General features: G+C 45.6%; 1 protein-coding gene across 3 annotated transcripts in view; it reads right to left on the reverse strand.

Moving 5' to 3' along the window:
• Window positions 1–18,772, reverse strand: part of LOC147710211 (E3 ubiquitin-protein ligase TRIM39-like) — a 186,286-nt gene that overhangs the window by 14,894 nt on the left and 152,620 nt on the right. For all 3 annotated transcript variants that reach the window (XM_086920896.1, XM_086920895.1, XM_086920894.1), the window contains exon 5: window positions 18,564–18,616. In XM_086920896.1, the coding sequence (XP_086777022.1) occupies window positions 18,564–18,616 (53 nt within the window). The remainder of the gene's footprint in view (window positions 1–18,563; window positions 18,617–18,772) is intronic.

The following is an 18,772-nucleotide window of genomic DNA, read 5'->3' on the forward strand; positions in this document are numbered from 1 at the left end:
GGGGTTGTTTGTACACCTTACGAGTTGGTCCCTAATAAGGGAATCGTTGAGATCCCTGAATTCGCGAAGTTCACTCAGCCCTCTTAACACTGTTATGTCATTAGAAATACTCTCTTGCTTTCCTTGAACTCTACTGAAAAATGTGTGCCATTCAAGGACAAAATTCACCTGGTCTCCAAAGTGGATTTTTTATTTAAGTAGGGCCAATTGGTAAAGATCTACTTCTTCTTCGTCAATATTGGGGCCTTGATCCAGGTCTGGTATGTGTCAAAAACCATCCTGCCATGAGTATCAAGATTATGTAGTAAAATATGTTGCTTCCTTATAGGGCTAAATTTCTCCCCCCCCCCGATAGCTATTAAATAAGATTCGAAAACTTTAACCCATTCTTTCCAAGGGCTATTAGGCTCACCAAACTCATTCAGAAATGGTGGAGGTTGAGCCATACTGGCAGCCTGGTTGAAAAATGATGGAGGAAAGATAAACAATAATAAAAAGGAGGAACGGAGAGTATCACTGGTGCAGTTGTGACACAGGTATAGGTGTGCGCGTCACCGTGAGAAATGAAATCAAGGAGGAGCTGAAGAAATGTTGTTAGTGTGAGTATCACGGATGCAAACATGACACACGTATTCGTGTGCCTGTCACTGCTTGAACAGATAAAAATGTAGACGTTATTTTTGATAGTATGGCTGTCACTGAGAGGATTGCCTTTTTGGATTTGTCTATCTATGCCACACCTGCAGGCTTGCAGAGTGAGCTTTATAGGAAACCCATGGCGCGCAATTCTCTGCTCCTCTATGAGAGCTATCATCCTAAGTCCCTACGCCAAAACCTACCCTATGGGCAGTTCCTTCTGCTCTAAAAAGGAGGACTTTGAAGCACATGCAAGTAACCTGTGCACACAACTGAAGGAAAGACACTATCCCAGTTCATTGATCAAGAGGTCAAGGAAAAGAGCAATGAATAACAACAGAGAAGCCCTCCTTGAACCTCCTACTCCAAAACCACCGTTAGAAAGACTCACTTTTGTGAGTACTTTTAATACTAGGAGCAACAGTATCCAAAAAATTGTGAGGCGACACTGGCGCATTCTCAATCATAGTAAGGACAAGATAGCGCAGCCCCTATTTGCGTTTAAACGGGCCAGCAACATTCGGGACCGGCTTGTGCACACACGCCCGAAAGAAACCATGAAGAAAATTGGCGATACCCTATGGAATCTCCCTCCGGTGGTGGGGCACCACCCATGCGGCACTTGTTCTGTTTGCCCCCAGACAAAACATACAAGTGAGATAGACATTGGTACCAATAGACCATGGGTACAGTGCACTTTCAGCAACTGCAACAGCAATAACTTAATCTATATGTTGACATGCAGCTGCTCTATCAGATATGTGGGTATGACAACCCGAAAAATCCGCACGAGAATGTTACAGCACAAGAGCTCTTTTCGCTGCAAGAAGTCCCATACGAAACTCACAAGACACTTCTTGGAGAAACAACATAATGAGACTGACTTCCAATGGACAGTCCTCGAGAAGCCTTTTATACCTGGACATATAAGCGATGTATCAAGTTACCTTTTCCTAAAGGAACAAAAATGGATTTATAAGCTCCAGACCGATACCATTGGATTGAACGACGATATTCCCTGGACTCTGTTATAGGGATCCATTTGAGGGATCAGTGTACTCTAACATGACCTTAGAATAAGCCCCTGCTTTCTATGTACTTAGACATACATTTTACCACCTATTAGAGATGTCATAGATCAAAGAACTTTATATGATTATACATGCGGTGTGGCTTAAGGTTCATTACCGTAATGATGACCTAAGTGAAGAGATACTGTGTCATATACCATCATGACTATGAGTGACCTCATTATCGTGACATTCTACATTAAAACAGGTGTAGATGTACCACAAGAATAGTGGATTCTGTACCACCAGGTTTTACAAGAGGATGCCCCTCTCTTTATTTGGTGCCCTTGGCTGTGGGGATACATATTGAGTGGGCATGTGGGCTATGGATGTAAATATTCATCAATGCCTAAAACCCTATGGGTTCAAACACCGTATTTGTAAGACTGTGAGCCACTCAGTTGGGTTGCTAAACATTGCTAGAAGCGTCATTTATAATAAAACTACCAAAATGGCCGACATGAGGTCATTGTGTATTTCAGAGTATAAGAGATCTCGCGAGATCTCGACACGAGACAAAGTCCCTTGTATTTGGGAAAGCGCTGCCCCTAATGCGAGGGTTTGCGCAACACACCCAGCGCAAATGCCGAGTGCATCACATCAATTGGTCACGTTGATTAGATCACTGCCATCGATCGTAGCCGGTTGAACGACTGGAAGCTGGATAATATTACCTAACGAACTACCAAAATGGGGCTGATGACCTCATGCTGTAGTTTAGAGCGCGAACTCCCGCGTGATTTCGAGTGTAAAGTAGTGCGCTTTTAACTTTACAACAAACGGGGTGAATAATAATGCTTTCTGGTTATTTGTTACCAATTCAACAGAGATAAGCACTGGGGATGGCAATAGAATCGCTCTTGAGTGTAAAGAACTGCCATTTATTGTTGCTATTCTGACAAGTGAGGCGGAGGGATACAATACCAACAACCCCCGAGTTAATTATTTAAGGAGAGACCATCTACAGGTCGGTGCCTCCCCCAAGACTCAGATGTGAGCTTTGAGGTACCGACGGATAGGTGAGTCTATAGCTGATTCATTGTATGAGAAGCCACAGGAAGCTCAGTATGGATAATACAGCCAGAAAGAATGCTGTTGTTAGAGTCTGCAACTCAGTAGTAGCCCCACTATAAATAGATAATTAACCTCTATGAGGATATACTTGTGTTGGTAGGTAGACCTGGGAGTCCAAGGGGCTGGGCACACATAGTTCAGTTACTAGAGTCTCCTCACATGTTGGTCCCTAGATGTAAGGGGATCTAATGGACAGGAATGCTGGGCACTGGAATAGACTGTGTAATTATGCTCTATGGGTGCTCTACTTCTGTTTTACCTCTTATATTTATGTAGTGCTGGGCCTCGTAGAACCTGAGCAAGGTCCAGGTGAGGCGAGGTCCATTTCCCTACCATGAAGGGTGAGCATAAATACAATATTTTCTTTGAAACTGTTTTTGGTGAAACACATTGTATAGGTGATTGACTTAGTAAGTTTGTAATGACTATGCATTTTCCTCCATAGAATTCGTATTTCCTATCTGACATGGAGGGTTAATGTCATTGGTTGGTACAGGTTGTATCGTACTCAACCCTTTTACATTCTACTTTTTCACTTTGGTGGTGGTGGTGTTTCTTTTGTTTCATCACTACTTAGTGCAACTATTGTAAGAACAGAGGCCCTTACGAATGCCATGGGATAAAATACCCGCTATGCAGAAACATGTTGGCCCGTTATTAGACAGATATTTGTTGACTGTCCTTTTTTGCACTGTTCGATGTTTTTAATTAGGAGGTGTGGTTCGTCCGTGGAATAAAGTTAGAAATAGGAGGACACTCCATCCTATTTTAAAGCCACTATTTTTTCTGTTGCACGATATCTCACTTGACCATCAAAGATCAGCCATCATTGTTGGTCTGTTTGTATGGGTGGACCAAATCCTGGACCAGCAACTAATGGTGAGGCGCTTTAAGTCCCAATGATCAGGGGACTAGCCTGATTTGCACCGGGGTTTGGCCATTTGATAGGACTGATCATTGAGTCAATTTGATGGTAACCCTTTGCTAATTGTTTTGAATTTGTCAACCGTGTATGAATGATTTGTACCGTGTTGGTCTTTCCTATACATATAGTGTTCACCTTGTTTTGAAATAAGCTGTCTTGATGTGACTCATCCACCCCAAGATTCTGTTAACTCGGATTGACAGTGCAGCCACATAACTAAGCTGGTAGACCCCCCTGTTTTTGTGTTATACATATGTCACTGAGAGGCACAAAGGTGGCCGGTGAGACCCAAGTTGGAGGTGTGGCAGCAATTAACCCCTTCGACGCTAATGACAAAGCCAGCTCGTCATGGGCATTACCTGCGCTACACGGATGACGAGCTGGCTTTGTCACGAATAATGGCATTCATAAAATGTCAGCACCCAGCGGGGAAAACCCATAGCACCCAAGGTGTTAAGGCAGAAATATGAGGCAGTGTGCCTGTCACGGTGAAGCACAAAGGCGGCAGGCTTATTGCACAAGGGATACCAAGATGACACCTGGGGAGGTGTATCGGCAAGTAGATGAAGTGTGTCTATCACTGAAACATGGCTGACAGGCTATGGACATCCCTCTGTCAATAGTGAATTAAAGAGTGTGCCTGTCACTGTGAAATACCTCAGTGGCAGGCTAGGGTAAATGTCTCCACTGAAGACGTACATAATGGTGGAAGGTCGACAGGCTGTACAGGAATTAAACGAAGTGTGCCTGTCCTGTGATCGACACGATGTGTGGAATGGCTGCTGTCTAGGTTAGTTACTCCCTCAGTCCCACAATCACGTGAAATGCCTCAGTGAATCATGATGCGGTTGCAGAGTCTAGGGGGTGGTGTTAATTGAGGCTTGGGGCGTGGATGAAGGCCTGGATCGAATATCACACCGCGAGGCTGGCAAGAAGGAACACCTCCATTGACACCACAATGGCCGAGGAATCCGAAGGCATGGAAGCCGGAAAGGCAAAGGAAGTTCCTCTGTAGGGCGGCCCAGAGGAGAACAAGGCGCACCACGGAAGAAAGCGGCACCACCAGGTTTCCCGGCGTCTCGTTCAAGGATCAGAGATGGAGACGCAAAGGCCGCCCTGTCTCACAGCAAGTTCCTGACAAGCTGAGTGAGTGCCTGAATGAACTCCAACAAGGGCATAGTTCACAGACCAAGCTGTTCGAAAACTCGTCAGAGTAAAGACAGTTTGGTAGGAAAGCGAAGGCGGCCCCACAGTTCCAACAAGCATTTGCATAACATAACTTAACATAACATGTGTATTTGTAAAGCGCATGTCCACCCAGAGGTCTCTTGGTGCTGAATAACAGATGTTTATTGTTACCCAACTCAATGGTACTCATTTTGTCGACCTCAGATGGATGAAAGGCTGAGTGGACCCGCCGGGATTTGAACCTGTGACCATGAGGTTGAACACAAGCCCCTGCAATGGACGCATTAGTCCACTGAGCCATCAGACCAGACTTTGCAATGCAATAGGTCTCACATTTATGCAAATTTAAGCTATTGGCATTGTAAATGACAATGCCTTTTATTTATGTTTTAAAAACAAAAACAAAAATAAGAAGGCATTGTCATTTGCAATGTCAATACCTCAAACTCGCGTAAATGCGAGACCTATCACATTGCAAATGCTTGTTTCTTTTTGTTAACACATTCCCAGCCTTTCACATAAACTCCAGGAATTGAACACTTAACCTTCTGAGTAGGAGTCTATGATATTATCCAGAGGTGCCTGCGACCACAAAATGCTGCAGACAATTTTTTGAGCTACACTCCAAATGACACACACCGCCCGGGGTCCAGGAAAGCCATAAAAGCAAGAGCAAAGAATAACGACATTTGGCAGGCACATAAGAAGAGATTCAACCTACAAATTAACCATGGTGCATGCAGCAGAATCCCGACCAACAAGTGTACCTAGGTGATCTGAGGCGAGGCATGGGCTTTGGTCTGAAGACGTTCAGGTGCCCACCTAGTATTTACACACATACTCTTATGTTCAGAATCTATGTCTGCTGAACTTTTAATTCCATGACTGGCTTCAGCCCACCTCTAAAGGGCACTGGGTAAATAAACTATCCTAGCATGGAAAATGTTGGGCACCATCTTCTGCTTGGTAGCGCCTGAGCTGAGATGACCCGTTCCCTTTCTGTTTACCCCGAAAACCACAGCCCTTCAATATGCAAAGCATCACGCAATTATTAGGGCTCCCTCACCGCAGCCATTAAGCCCCAGATTACCGAGAGCCGATTTGGGCCCGAGCTTCCCCCCTGTCGGGTCTCTCGCCTTTCCGGTTCTGACCAACAAAGAGCGCCTATCACTGAGACAGATCTGCCTCTCTGTGACGTTCCGGGCGTGTTCTCCTAGTGACAATAATGCGCAAATTGCAGCTGCGTGCAAAGCCAGTCACTTGGCATACTAGTGAATCACAAGAAATCCCCCCACGACGGTGTGATGAGGAATCATAAAAGGACAAAGCAAAATCCCATACCAGCACGCTGCTCGGTGGTGATACTCACCACTCCAGCCGCACACACGAAAGACAAGCACGGTCCCCAAAGTGAAAGAGGACCGACCACGCTGCAAATAAAACAAGCTCTCGCCATTGCGCAAAGGCAGCCGCTTGTTTATATTTGCATCACGCTTTCACTTTAAGTTAAAGCGCGAAGCAAAAATGAACACGTGGCCGCCCTTGCCAAAGGAGACTGAACAAAGCTGTCGCCATTACACAAATAATAACAAACATTTACAATGGTTTCGCCTTTTGAAAAGTTTGAGCTATTGGCATTGTAAATGACAATTTTTATTTATGTGTTGGTTTTGAAAATAAATAAATAAATGGCATTGTCATTTACAATGCCAATAGCTTAATCTCTCGCAAATGCGAGACCTATAGCATTTGCAATGCAATAGGTCGCGTATTTACGCGAGTTTGAGCTAATGATATTGCAGATAACAATGCGTTTTATTTATGTTTCAAAAACCAAAACATAAATAAAAGGTCTATCACACTGCTGTCTCTCACACACTGCTGCCTCTCACACACCATGCTCTCCCACACACCATGCTCTCCCACACACCATGCTCGCCCTAGAAGATTCACACTGCTGCCTCTCACACACCATGCTCTCCCACACACCATGCTCACCCTAGAAGACTCACACTGCTGCCTCTCACACACCATGCTCGCCCTAGAAGACTCACACTGCTGCCTCTCACACACCATGCTCTCCCACACACCATGCTCTCCCTAGAAGACTCACCCTGCTTTGTGCTGGATAGTGCGAGTTGATAGCCTGTAGCTATAGGAACTGGTTACTTCTAGATAGGGAGCAGATGTAGCGATCTGATAGGTATGCTTGCGAAGTTAATTGTTGGCTACAGAAAACTGTAAGGAGGGGGGGGGGGTGGAGATGGTATGGCCAGAGCGTATAATCATGGCACTTAAAGTACTGGACAAACTGTGCTTGAGTTAGTGTCGACGGGAAGCATGAATCGGGCAGAGCAATTATTTTTGTGCAGAGCGGGACATCACGCAACCCACCCCTGCAAACGACACCATGCACAATTAAGCTATTTTACGTTTTGGCTACAAAAAAGAGGGCCCTGCCATCTACATGTTAACAGCTGTTTTGTGTGTAATAGGAGCATGTAGAAAACACTTAGTTTATTTTGTTAGTCTCCTGAAAAAACGCCTTGTATCCCAAAGACATGATCACCAGTGTCACAATTTTGAGAAAGGCATAACCTTATACAGCCATAACCAACAAACTTATAAAACATCATTATCAGCAACAAAACACCAACTATCCTTACACTTCTTTTACTTACCATAATACAAAAAGAACGATAGGATCTTGTAAAGTGAGGAGTCGCCTACTAAAAATTAAATCAGGCTCCCCTCATGATCCCTGCCCCACAGCAATAACGAAACTGGCACCAGATGCAATTGCCAGGGGCCTCACTCCTCTCCTTAATCAGATGCTGGAGATAGGTGAATACCCCGCAAGGTGGAAGCAAGCCTCCATCCTACCCTTGCTAAAAAAATCCAATCTAGACATCACTGAGATGAACAATTATCGTCCAATTGCCAGACTCCCCCTCCCGGCCAAAATAATAGAAGGTCACCTGAACGCACAACTTAGTTCCTTCTTAAAATCAGCAGATGTACTTGATTCCTCCCAACACGGATTTCGGGAGGAGCACAGCACGGAATCCGCCCTGATTAAATCCATGGAAGACATCAGGCTGGTGATGGATGCAGGGGGCAGAGCAGCCCTGATCCTACTGGACCTCTCTGCGGCCTTCGACACGGTCCACCATAAACTACTGGTGGACCGGTTGAGGGCCTGTGGAATTCAGGGAAAGGCTCTAAAGATCCTTCAAGCCTTCCTATCTGATAGATCCCAGACAGTGGCACTGGGCAGCTACGAATCACGCCCCTTTGTACTTCCCTGTGGTGTCCCCCAGGGGTCCTCTTTAAGCCCAAACCTTTTCAATGTGTATGTGTCTACCCTCGCCCCGGTAATTCGATTGTTCGGCTTTCAACTCACGGCATACGCCGATGACACACATATTGTGGTGTCCCTTCTTCCCGGCACCACAGAAAACACAGCGGACAGATTTAGAAACTGCATGTCTGAAGTAGGCCGCTGGATGGCTCAAAGCTGCCTGAAGCTAAACTCCTCAAAGACCGAGGTCCTGCTCTTTGGTGCCAAAGATAACTTCTGGTCCCCGAGATGGTGGCCAGACGAAATGGGACCTCTCACAGAGCCGGTGGATAAAGTGAAGAATCTCGGGATTCTGGTGGATTCCACCCTGACTTTCAAATCCCAGGTGAACGCCCTCTCCTCCTCTCTCCACTTCACACTCAAAACCATCAGAAAAATCCTACCTTATCTGGAGAAGAAACATAGGAAAACAATTGTCACAGGTCTAGTGCTTTCACGCCTAGACTATTGCAACAGTCTGATGCTAAACGCCCAGCAGAGCGTACTCAACAAACTCCAACTACTGCAAAATGCAGCCGCCCGCCTAATCACTGACACACCCAAATTTTCCTCGGTATCCCAAGATCTGGTAAAATTACACTGGCTACCCATCCGTAAAAGAATCACTTTCAAGGCGGTATGCATGGTTTTCAAAGCCCTCCACGATACAGGCCCCAGGCACCTGAAATCTCTTTTCTGCTGGCATAAACCAGCAAGAACTCTGAGGTCAGGACAACTGGCCCTGGTCACAGTCCCCAGAACTAAAAAAGCTCGCTGGGGTGGTAGGAGCTTTTCTCTTGGAGCGGCAGAGGCCTGGAATAAACTCCCACTTGTGCTCAGACAAACTCAGGACCTGATGGTCTTCAGAAGAGGACTCAAAACATGGCTCTTCACTCTGTAAGCACGCTCCATCACACCAGTCTATCCTTCTAGCGCCAGGACACCTCCGGGTAACAGAGCGCTCTACAAATGTGTAAAATAAATAAAAAAAATAAATAAATAAATAAACCAGGGAGACGAGGTGTAAAACCCGATTTGTACTGGGAGGCCAAACCAGCTGCAGAAAACCCAACATACGGCTATACATCACGTAATACAGATATTCTAAATCTAACAGGCATATTTCGAAACAAATACCATTTTAATGCAGATGACTACTACTTATATCTGGTACATGTGGCGTTGTTAACTTTTCAACTAGGAATGAAATACGAAGTAGCACAGGCCTGTACAGTTTAATCGGATGCCTTTCAGTCTGGAGCACGCTCATTGTACAAATCTGGACCGTTAACCTGTCCCTATTTGGCGAAGCAAAATGAATTCAGCAGGTGGTCTAGCCCTTGCCTGGTGTTCAGTTATGGGTTGGGACATAGGCCATGTCGGGTTCTATAGAAACCGTTGGTCCTTACCTAAGTGAGGAACAGGAGGCCCAAAGGGCTTCAATGAGCAGTCTTCTCTTGTGCTCCATTATAAGAGCCATGTATTTGGTATGACACAACTATCCAGATGGTCGTGGTTGCACGCATAGATTGAATGAACGTGCCGAGTAGCCAATAAGAAAGCTTATCACCGTCGTCGGTGTCCGGGGACTCACACTTGTTCGTGTGAATGTAGGTCACGATAGGTACTCACCCAGCAGATTACGAGCCTTCATGGGGAGGGTGAGCTCTGTACACATCTTCCCCTCCACACGGACAGTGTGAGGGGGGGGCGGGAATGGACAGCGGGAGTGGGGGCGGGAACACGAACAGCTGGAGGGGGGGGCAGGAACGGGAACACGTACAGCAGGAGGGGGGGGCAGGAACGGGAACCCGAACAGCGGGAGGGGGGGCGGGAACGGACAGCGGGAGGCCTTAAGGTTTTTCGAATTGTGCTTGCTCAGGGACCACCCGGGTTCTCTAGATACTGAGGTGTGAGCTTTGTTGAACAGAAAACACGTAAGGGGTCATAAACCGCAAGGGCAGAGGTCATGTGAATTCTGCACAATAGAGATGCAATGACACAAAACTTGGATCATGTTAATGTGCGTATGAAATGGCCCATCATACAAAAAAATATAAAGTTATCCTGGGAAGACAATTCGTGTTCGATAAATACCCACAATCTCACACCAGCTGAAACCATGACGCCATAAGAGACATACAACTTGGTGACATCACAATGGCTAACCCCTCAACGATGTCAGGAGTTGAAGAGAACTACTAGAAGGTGTACAGTACTAATCAGTACACCGCATTAGATGGTACAGAGCGACAGAGGTGCTGGAAGGTATACTGTACTAGTCAGTACACTGCATTAGATGGAACAGAGGGACAGACCCACTCCAAGCCATACAGTAATAATCAGTACACTGCATTTGATTGTACAGAGTGTGTACTGTACTGGTAAGTACACTAAATTAGATGGTACAGAGTGAAATAGCTACTGGAAGGTGTACTGTACTAATCAGTACTCTACATTAGGTGGCACAGAGCAACAGAGGTACTCCAAGGTATAAAGAACTACTAAGTACATTACATTAGATGGTATAGAATGACAGATCTGATCCAAGGTATACAGTACTAGTCAGTACACTGCATTTGATGGTACAGAGTGACAGAGCTACTTGAAAGTATACTGTACTAGTCAGTACACTGCATTAGATGGTGCAGAATAACAGAGCTACTCCAATGTATAGTGTACTATGCAGTATACTGTATTACATGGTACAGAGTACCATAGTTACGCCAAGATAAACAGTACTAGTCAGTACACTGCAGTATAAAGTGCAGAGTAACTACTAGAAGGTATACTGTATTAGTCAGTACACTACTTTAGTTGGTACAGAGTGACAGAGCTACTAGAAGGCATACCGTACAAATCAGTATGCTAAATTAGACGGTACAGAGTGTTAGAACTAACCTAAGGCGTACTGTACTAGTCAGCACACTATATTAGATGGTGCAGAATGACGGAGCTAGCAGAAGCTATAATGTACTAGTTTAGTGACCCAGGTAGAGTCCCTCCTTTAGGGATGCTTCGATTGGTTACCATTGGTAGATGTAGTGAGTGTAGATACAGCTGTTCCAGGAGTAACTCCGCAGCAGGTAAACTCATGCACAGATACCATTCTGCAGATCTTGTTGTTGGACCCATTGTGTTTTTGATTCCCACAAACTTTGCAGACACTGCTTTCGGCTTTTGCAGTCCACAAATGCCGCCTCTCTAACCCTACTAGACCTCAACCTGGATTTGGGGGTCACAGTTCTGGTTCTGATTAGAAGTGGTGTGGACAAAAGAAATTTGGTTGTGACATGAAGAAAGCAGAGGTCCATGATTGCAGGGCCCCTGTCTAGCTAGAGAGAGGATCATTTTAATCTGATTAACTTCCAGCAAGTGGGAGGGGAGTGGGGGGGGGGGATCCCGCGCCAGAGCTAGTGAAGTCAAGACTACAGTGTTGTGTAGGAGGGTTTTCACTTTTCCCAATAAATGTATTTAAAAATCCTAGTATTTAGAGAAATATAGCACCAGACATCATTTGTGAGTTAGAAAGTTACAGTGGGAACAAAGTAATAGTAAAATGTGGGTGTCTGATTATTTACAGACATATTTGAGACCCAGGGATCTGGTAGAAACACTACAGAGGCTGAGCCAGAATATCTTACTGAACTCCACCACCCAGTCAGAAGCGACAGGCCAAAGATTTCTATTTCCAGTTTTGTGTAAACACCAATTGGACTAACAATTTAAGTTTCTGCCTCACTTATTCCAAATAACACTGTATTACCAAATGCAGTATTATCAAATTCAGAATTATCACATGCAGTATAAACAATGTTGTATATCACATGAGTCAGACAACAGCGGTCCCATGCATTCAAAAATAAAAGAAAAAGCAATAAATATAGAGAGAATCCATTCTATATTTTGAGTGACTTGTCCAGCCGGACAGCGGTCTATAATTTACTTAAATACACAATTCAAATCCAATAAGATACCTTCCACTGATCACCTGTGTGGTACACAAGCCTGTGCCCAACACTAGCAGGTCTTAATGCAGAAGATAGGTTCACAAATAGGAAAAAGGCTTTTAAGGCAAACAAACATTTTCTGTGTAGTAATTGCAGTTATACAGAAAAATCAGAGGAACACCATTACATTACATAACAATCACGTTTTGTATATGGTATCACAGGAGTCGACGGCGTTTCGGTCCCCCTATTAGTTATAGGGACCATCATCAGGACATTGAATTAATGCCTTAATTTTGTTAGCCTCTAATTACCTGGAAAGGAAAAGGAGAAGGATCACATTTATTGGAAGAAAGACTCACATGTTCAAAAGTGGGTGACTTAGTGATAGTGAGGCACTGTTGTGAGCAGCGCCCTAGTTGCATCGGTCAAGGTCGTGATAGTGACCGGCGTCGGCATGTGACTAAAGGGGTGGAATACACCTAGGTGACCAGGTGATTCAAGGTTGGAATGCGTCTAGGTGGAAGTCATTGGACAGGAGGCTCAGGGCTGGCAAGCGTGAGCATGCTTGAAATTTGTATATCCAGCCATACGAGTTATGGTCATGCGCTGGGGCATGTAAATAATAGCGACATGTGAGTGGGATTACTCATCGTCGAGGTGATGCCAAGGTGCACGTAACAGTAGGGCATGCCGGATAAGAACCTCCATGGTAGCGGGTGCCTTGCGAGTGCATTTTACCGATAAAACAGTGGGGTGAACTAGCGGTAGTGTCCAAGGATCGAAGCATGCCAGGAAGGTTTGAGCCAAGCGGCGCAAGGTACCAGAGAAGCTTACCCGGGCATTAAAATTATGCCGGCAGGGGTGGCAAGCATGAGCATGCTTGGAATTGGTATATCCAGCCATATGTGACTTATAAACTTATAAGCCAGAGGGAGGAGAAGTGGACGTTGTACGAGTGGAGGGAGCCCCATGGTTGCCTGGCTAGTGCATGTAAACAATAGCGACCTGTGGGTGGAATTACTAATCGGCGAAGTGGTGCCAAGGTGCACGCAACAGTCGGGACATGCCGGATAAGACGTAATTAGAACCTCCACGGTAGCGGGTGCCTGGCGAGTGCATTTAACCGATAAAACAGTGGGGTGAACTAGCGGTAGAGTTCAAGGAACGGAGCATGCTGGGAAGGTACGAGCCAGGTACCAGAGAAGCTTACCCGGGCATTAAAATTATGCCGGCAAGAAGAGGTACCCGGATAAGAGTACTGCAACCCTAAAATTAAAGTTAATTGGTTAGAAGGGAGGAATTACAGCATGACTCATAATGGGGTCAAGTAACGAGCGAGCTCTTACCGGATGAGTTACTTTGCGCGTCGCGGTAATAAACCAATATCGACGGCGCCAGGATACTGCCTGGTAAAAAGGGGGAGAGAGAGACCATAAGAATCATGGGCTCAATGTTTTACAAGAAGAAATTACATCGGGCTATGCAGTGCTTACCGGTTAAGTCGGAGTACAGGGTCTGCCTGGCGTGCTCGGCGAGGGGACATGCAGCGTTACTAATACAGTGATGCCGATTGGGTGAGGGGCGTGCCACAGTGTTAAACATAAACGAAGGATAGCCAAAGCGATAGACACAAACGAAGGACCACCGGCGCGGAGGCCATATTGGTGGGGAATTCATATGAAGAAAGTACAAGGCAGAGTGAGAAATGGTGACAGTACAATACCATAGAGGGGTCCAGTGATTCATCTGGAAATCAGTTCATGAGAAAGCCAATGCAAGACGTGTAAGCTAAATATAGGGCACAGTTAAAACCAAACCATATAAAAGAGTACAGAAGTCAGTTTAGACACAAAAATTTGGGTTTAGATAAGAGAAGTCCATTCCTCTTGGACATTCAGACCAGAGTTCAGACTGTCCGTTTTCAGTATCCAGCGTAGTTCTTCTCTGTTGAGCATTCGGGAGAGGTCACCACCCCTGGGTGGGATGATGACTTGTGTAATCACTGTCCACCGTATGTCATTTTCCGTATGGCCTTTGTCCGCAAAATGTTCCACCAAAGGGGCATTAGGTGTTTTGCACCTTATCCGGCTCCGATGTTGAGAGATTCGAAGCTTTATTTTCTGCTTGGTCTAGCCAACGTAAATTCGGTTGCATGGACAAAAGATGGCGTAAATGATATTGCAACTATTACAGTTGGTAAAAGTTCTCAATTCATGTTTTACATCTTTATACACAAATTCTTTGGAGTCAATTGAAAAATTCACATGCCACACATGAACCACATCTGGTCACTCCAGATGTGGTTCATGTGTGGTATTTGAATTTTCAGCTGGATACTGAAAACGGACAGTCTGAACTCTGGTCTGAATGTCCAAGAGGAATGGACTTCTCTTATCTAAACCCGAATTTTTGTGTCTAAACTGACTTCTGTACTCTTTTATATGCTTTGGTTTTAACTGTGTCCTATATTTAGCTTACACGTCTTGCATTGGCTTTCTCATGAACTGATTTCCAGATGAATCACTGGACCCCTCTATGGTATTGTACTGTCACCATTTCTCACTCTGCCTTTTACTTTCTTCATATGAATTCCCCACCAATATGGCCTCTGCGCCGGTGGTCTTTCGTTTGTGTCTATCGCTTTGGCTATCCTTCGTTTATGTTTAACACTGTGGCACGCCCCTCACCCAATCGGCATCATTGTATTAGTAACGCTGCATGTCCCCTCGCCGAGCACGTCAGGCAGACCCTGTACTCAGACTTAACCGGTAAGCGCTGCATAGCCCGATGTAATTTCTTCTTGTAAAACATTGAGCCCATGATTCTTATGGTCTCTCTCTCCCCCTTTTTAACAGGCAGTATCCTGGCGCCGTCGATATTGGTTTATTACCGCGACGCGCAAAGTAACTCATCCGGTAAGAGCTCGCTCGTTACTTGACCCCATTATGAGTCATGCTGTAATTCCTCCCTTCTTGCCAATTAACTTTAATTTTAGGGTTGCAGTACTCTTATCCGGGTACCTCTTCTTGCTGGCATAATTTTAATGCCCAGGTAAGCTTCTCTGGTACCTGGCTCGTACCTTCCCGGCATGCTCCGTTCCTTGAACTCTACCCCACTGTTTTATCGGTTAAATGCACTCGCCAGGCACCCGCTACCGTGGAGGTTCTAATTACGTCTTATCCGGCATGTTCCGACTGTTGCGTGCACCTTGGCACCACTTCGCCGATTAGTAATTCCACCCACAGGTCGCTATTGTTTACATGCACTAGCCAGGCAACCATGGGGCTCCCTCCACTCGTACAACGTCCACTTCTCCTCCCTCTGGCTTATAAGTTTATAAGTCACATATGGCTGGATATACCAATTCCAAGCATGCTCACGCTTGCCACCCCTGCCGGCATAATTTTAATGCCCGGGTAAGCTTCTCTGGTACCTTGCGCCGCTTGGCTCAAACCTTCCTGGCATGCTTCGATCCTTGGACACTACCGCTAGTTCACCCCACTGTTTTATTGGTAAAATGCACTCGCAAGGGACCCGCTACCGTGGAGGTTCTTATCTGGCATGCCCCGACTGTTACGTGCACCTTGGCATCACCTCGACGATGAGTAATCCCACTCACAGGTCTCTATTGTTTACATGCCCCAGCGCATGACCATAACTCGTATGGCTGGATATACAAATTTCAAGCATGCTCACGCTTGCCAGCCCTGAGCCTCCTGTCTAATGACTTCCACCTAGACGCATTCCAACCTTGAATCACCTGGTCACCTAGGTGTATTCCACCCCTTTAGTCACATGCCGACGCCGGTCACTATCACGACCTTGACCGATGCAACTAGGGCGCTGCTCACAACAGTGCCTCACTATCACTAAGTCACCCACTTTTGAACATGTGAGTCTTTCTTCCAATAAATGTGATCCTTCTCCTTTTCCTTTCCAGGTAATTAGAGGCTAACAAAATTAAGGCATTAATTCAATGTCCTGGTGATGGTCCCTATAACTAATAGGGGGACCGAAACGCCGTCGACTCCTGTGATACCATATACAAAGCGTGATTGTTATGTAATGTAATGGTGTTCCTCTGATTTTTCTGTATAACTGCAATTACTACGCAGAAAACGTTTGTTTGCCTTAAAAGCCTTTTTCCTATTTGTGAACCTATCTTCTGCATTAAGACCTGCTAGTGTTGGGCACAGGCTTGTGTACCACACAGGTGATCAGTGGAAGGTATCTTATTGGATTTGAATTTATTTATTTATTTATTTTGCAAATTTATAGAGCGCTCTAATACCCGGAGGTGTCCTGGCGCTAGAGGATAGACTGGTGTGAGGGAGCGAGCTTACTGGGTGAAGAGCCATGTTTTTAGACCTCTTCTAAAGGCCATCAGATTCTGGGTTTGTCTGAGCGCAAGAGGAAGTTTGTTCCACGCCTCGGCCGCCCCAAGAGAAAAGCTCCTGCCTCCCCAGCGGGCTTTTTTAATTCTGGGGACCGCAACCAGGGCCAGTTGTCCTGATCTCAGTGTTCTTGTTGGTTTATGCCAGCAGAATAGAGACTTCAAGTGCCTAGGACCTGAGTCGTGGAGGGCCTTGAAGACCATGCATACTGCCTTGAAAGTGATTCTTTTACGAATGGGTAGCCAATGTAACTTAACCAGTTCCTGAGATACCGAGGCAAATTTGGGTGTGTCAGTGATTAGGCGAGCGGCTGCGTTTTGCAGAAGTTGGAGTTTATTAAGTACGCTCTGCTGGGCGTTTAACATCAGGCTGTTGCAATAATCTAGGCGTGAGAGCACTAAACCAGTGACTATAGTTTTCCTGTGTTTCTTTTCCAGATAAGGTAGAATTTTTCTGATGGTCTTGAGTATGAAATGAAGGGAGGAGGAGAGGGCGCTCACCTGGGATTTGAAGTTCAGGGTGGTGTCCACCAGTATACCAAGATTTTTCACTTTGTCCACTGGTTCTGGGAGAGGTCCCATTTCGTCTGGCCACCATCTCGGGGACCAGAAGTTGTCCCTGTTACCAAAGAGCAGAACCTCGGTCTTCGAGGAGTTCAGCTTAAGGCAGCTTTGTGCCATCCAGCGGCCAACTTCAAGCATGCAGTTTTTGAATCTATCGGCCGTATTTTCTGTTTCGCCGGGAAGGAGGGACACCACAATCTGTGTGTCGTCGGCGTAAGCCGTGAGTTGAAAGCCGAATGAACGGATTACCGGGGCGAGGGTGGACACGTACACATTAAAAAGAGTTGGGCTTAACGAAGACCCCTGAGGGACTCCACAGGGAAGTACAAAGGAGCGAGATTCGTAACTGCCCAACGCCACTGTCTGGGATCTATCAGATAGGAAGGCTTGTAAGATCTTTAGAGCCTTTCCCTGAATTCCACAGGCCCTCAACCGGTCCACCAATAGCTTATGGTGGACCGTATCGAAGGCCGCAGAATTGTGTATTTAAGTAAATTATAGACCGCTGTCCGGCTGGACAAGTCACTCAAAATATAGAATGGATTCTCTCTATATTTATTGCTTTTTCTTTTATTTTTGAATGTATGGGACCGCTGTTGTCTGAAAGATTTAGCCCCTTAAGTGCTTCGAACGTTCGGCGGCCGACGGCACCACTACCTCGGGAGTGCTGCCGTCGGCCGTTGAACGTTCCAACTGCACCTACGCAATGGAACGTCCAGCACTGGAGCTGGACGTTCCATAGCTGCTAAGGTGCTAAGTTCCCCGAGGTCCCTTGCTGACTCAATTGGGGGTCCCTTGTTGTTATAAATATATATGTATATCACATGCAGCATAACCATGTGAAGTATTACCACATGCAGTACCACTGCACCAGATATTCCCGGACACACATTCTGCATCTGACCCAAATTGTTGCAGAAAAATGACTTTGAATTTGGGAATTATCAGCAGACATCAGTGTAGCGGTACTCTAATGTTGTCTTGTGTGAGTGTGTGTGTGTGTGCATGGCATGAGCGCAGATGTGCATGATGCTGCGGGCCTCGGTGTGGGTGCAAGGTGTGAGTGTAGACTGTGAGGAAAGATATTATGAACTGTGTGCGTGCACTAGGTCAATGTAGGTGCATGCGCTAGGTCACTGTAGGTATATGCACTAGTACATGCATGTGTTATGTCAGTGTAGATGCATGTTAGATCAGTGTAGGAGCATGCAATAGGTTATTGTAGATGCAGGTGCCAGGTCAGTGTAGGTGCAAGTAGTATATCACTGTATATGAATGTTCTAGGTCAAAGTAGATGCATGCACTAGGTCAGTGTAGATGCATGTGCTGGGTCAGTGTACATGCATGAGCTATTTCAGTGTAGGTGCATCAGCTTCATGAACACTAACATACAGAGTTAGTCATCACAATAATAATTTACCTTTACACCTCTTCATCACCACCTCTTGGCTCTGAATCTTCATATGATGAAACCTGTAAGAACACACACATCATCTTAGTATTAAAGAGCAATGACAGCTACAGGAACAGATGATGAACATCACATAAGACCCGTATTTGAAATATTCAAATATTCAGTATTAAGAGCAGCACCTGCGGACTAGAGCATTAATATGTAGAAAAATACAC

The sequence above is a fragment of the Lissotriton vulgaris genome, chromosome 5, assembly GCF_964263255.1.
Source record: "Lissotriton vulgaris chromosome 5, aLisVul1.2, whole genome shotgun sequence".
NCBI lineage: Eukaryota > Metazoa > Chordata > Amphibia > Caudata > Salamandridae > Lissotriton > Lissotriton vulgaris.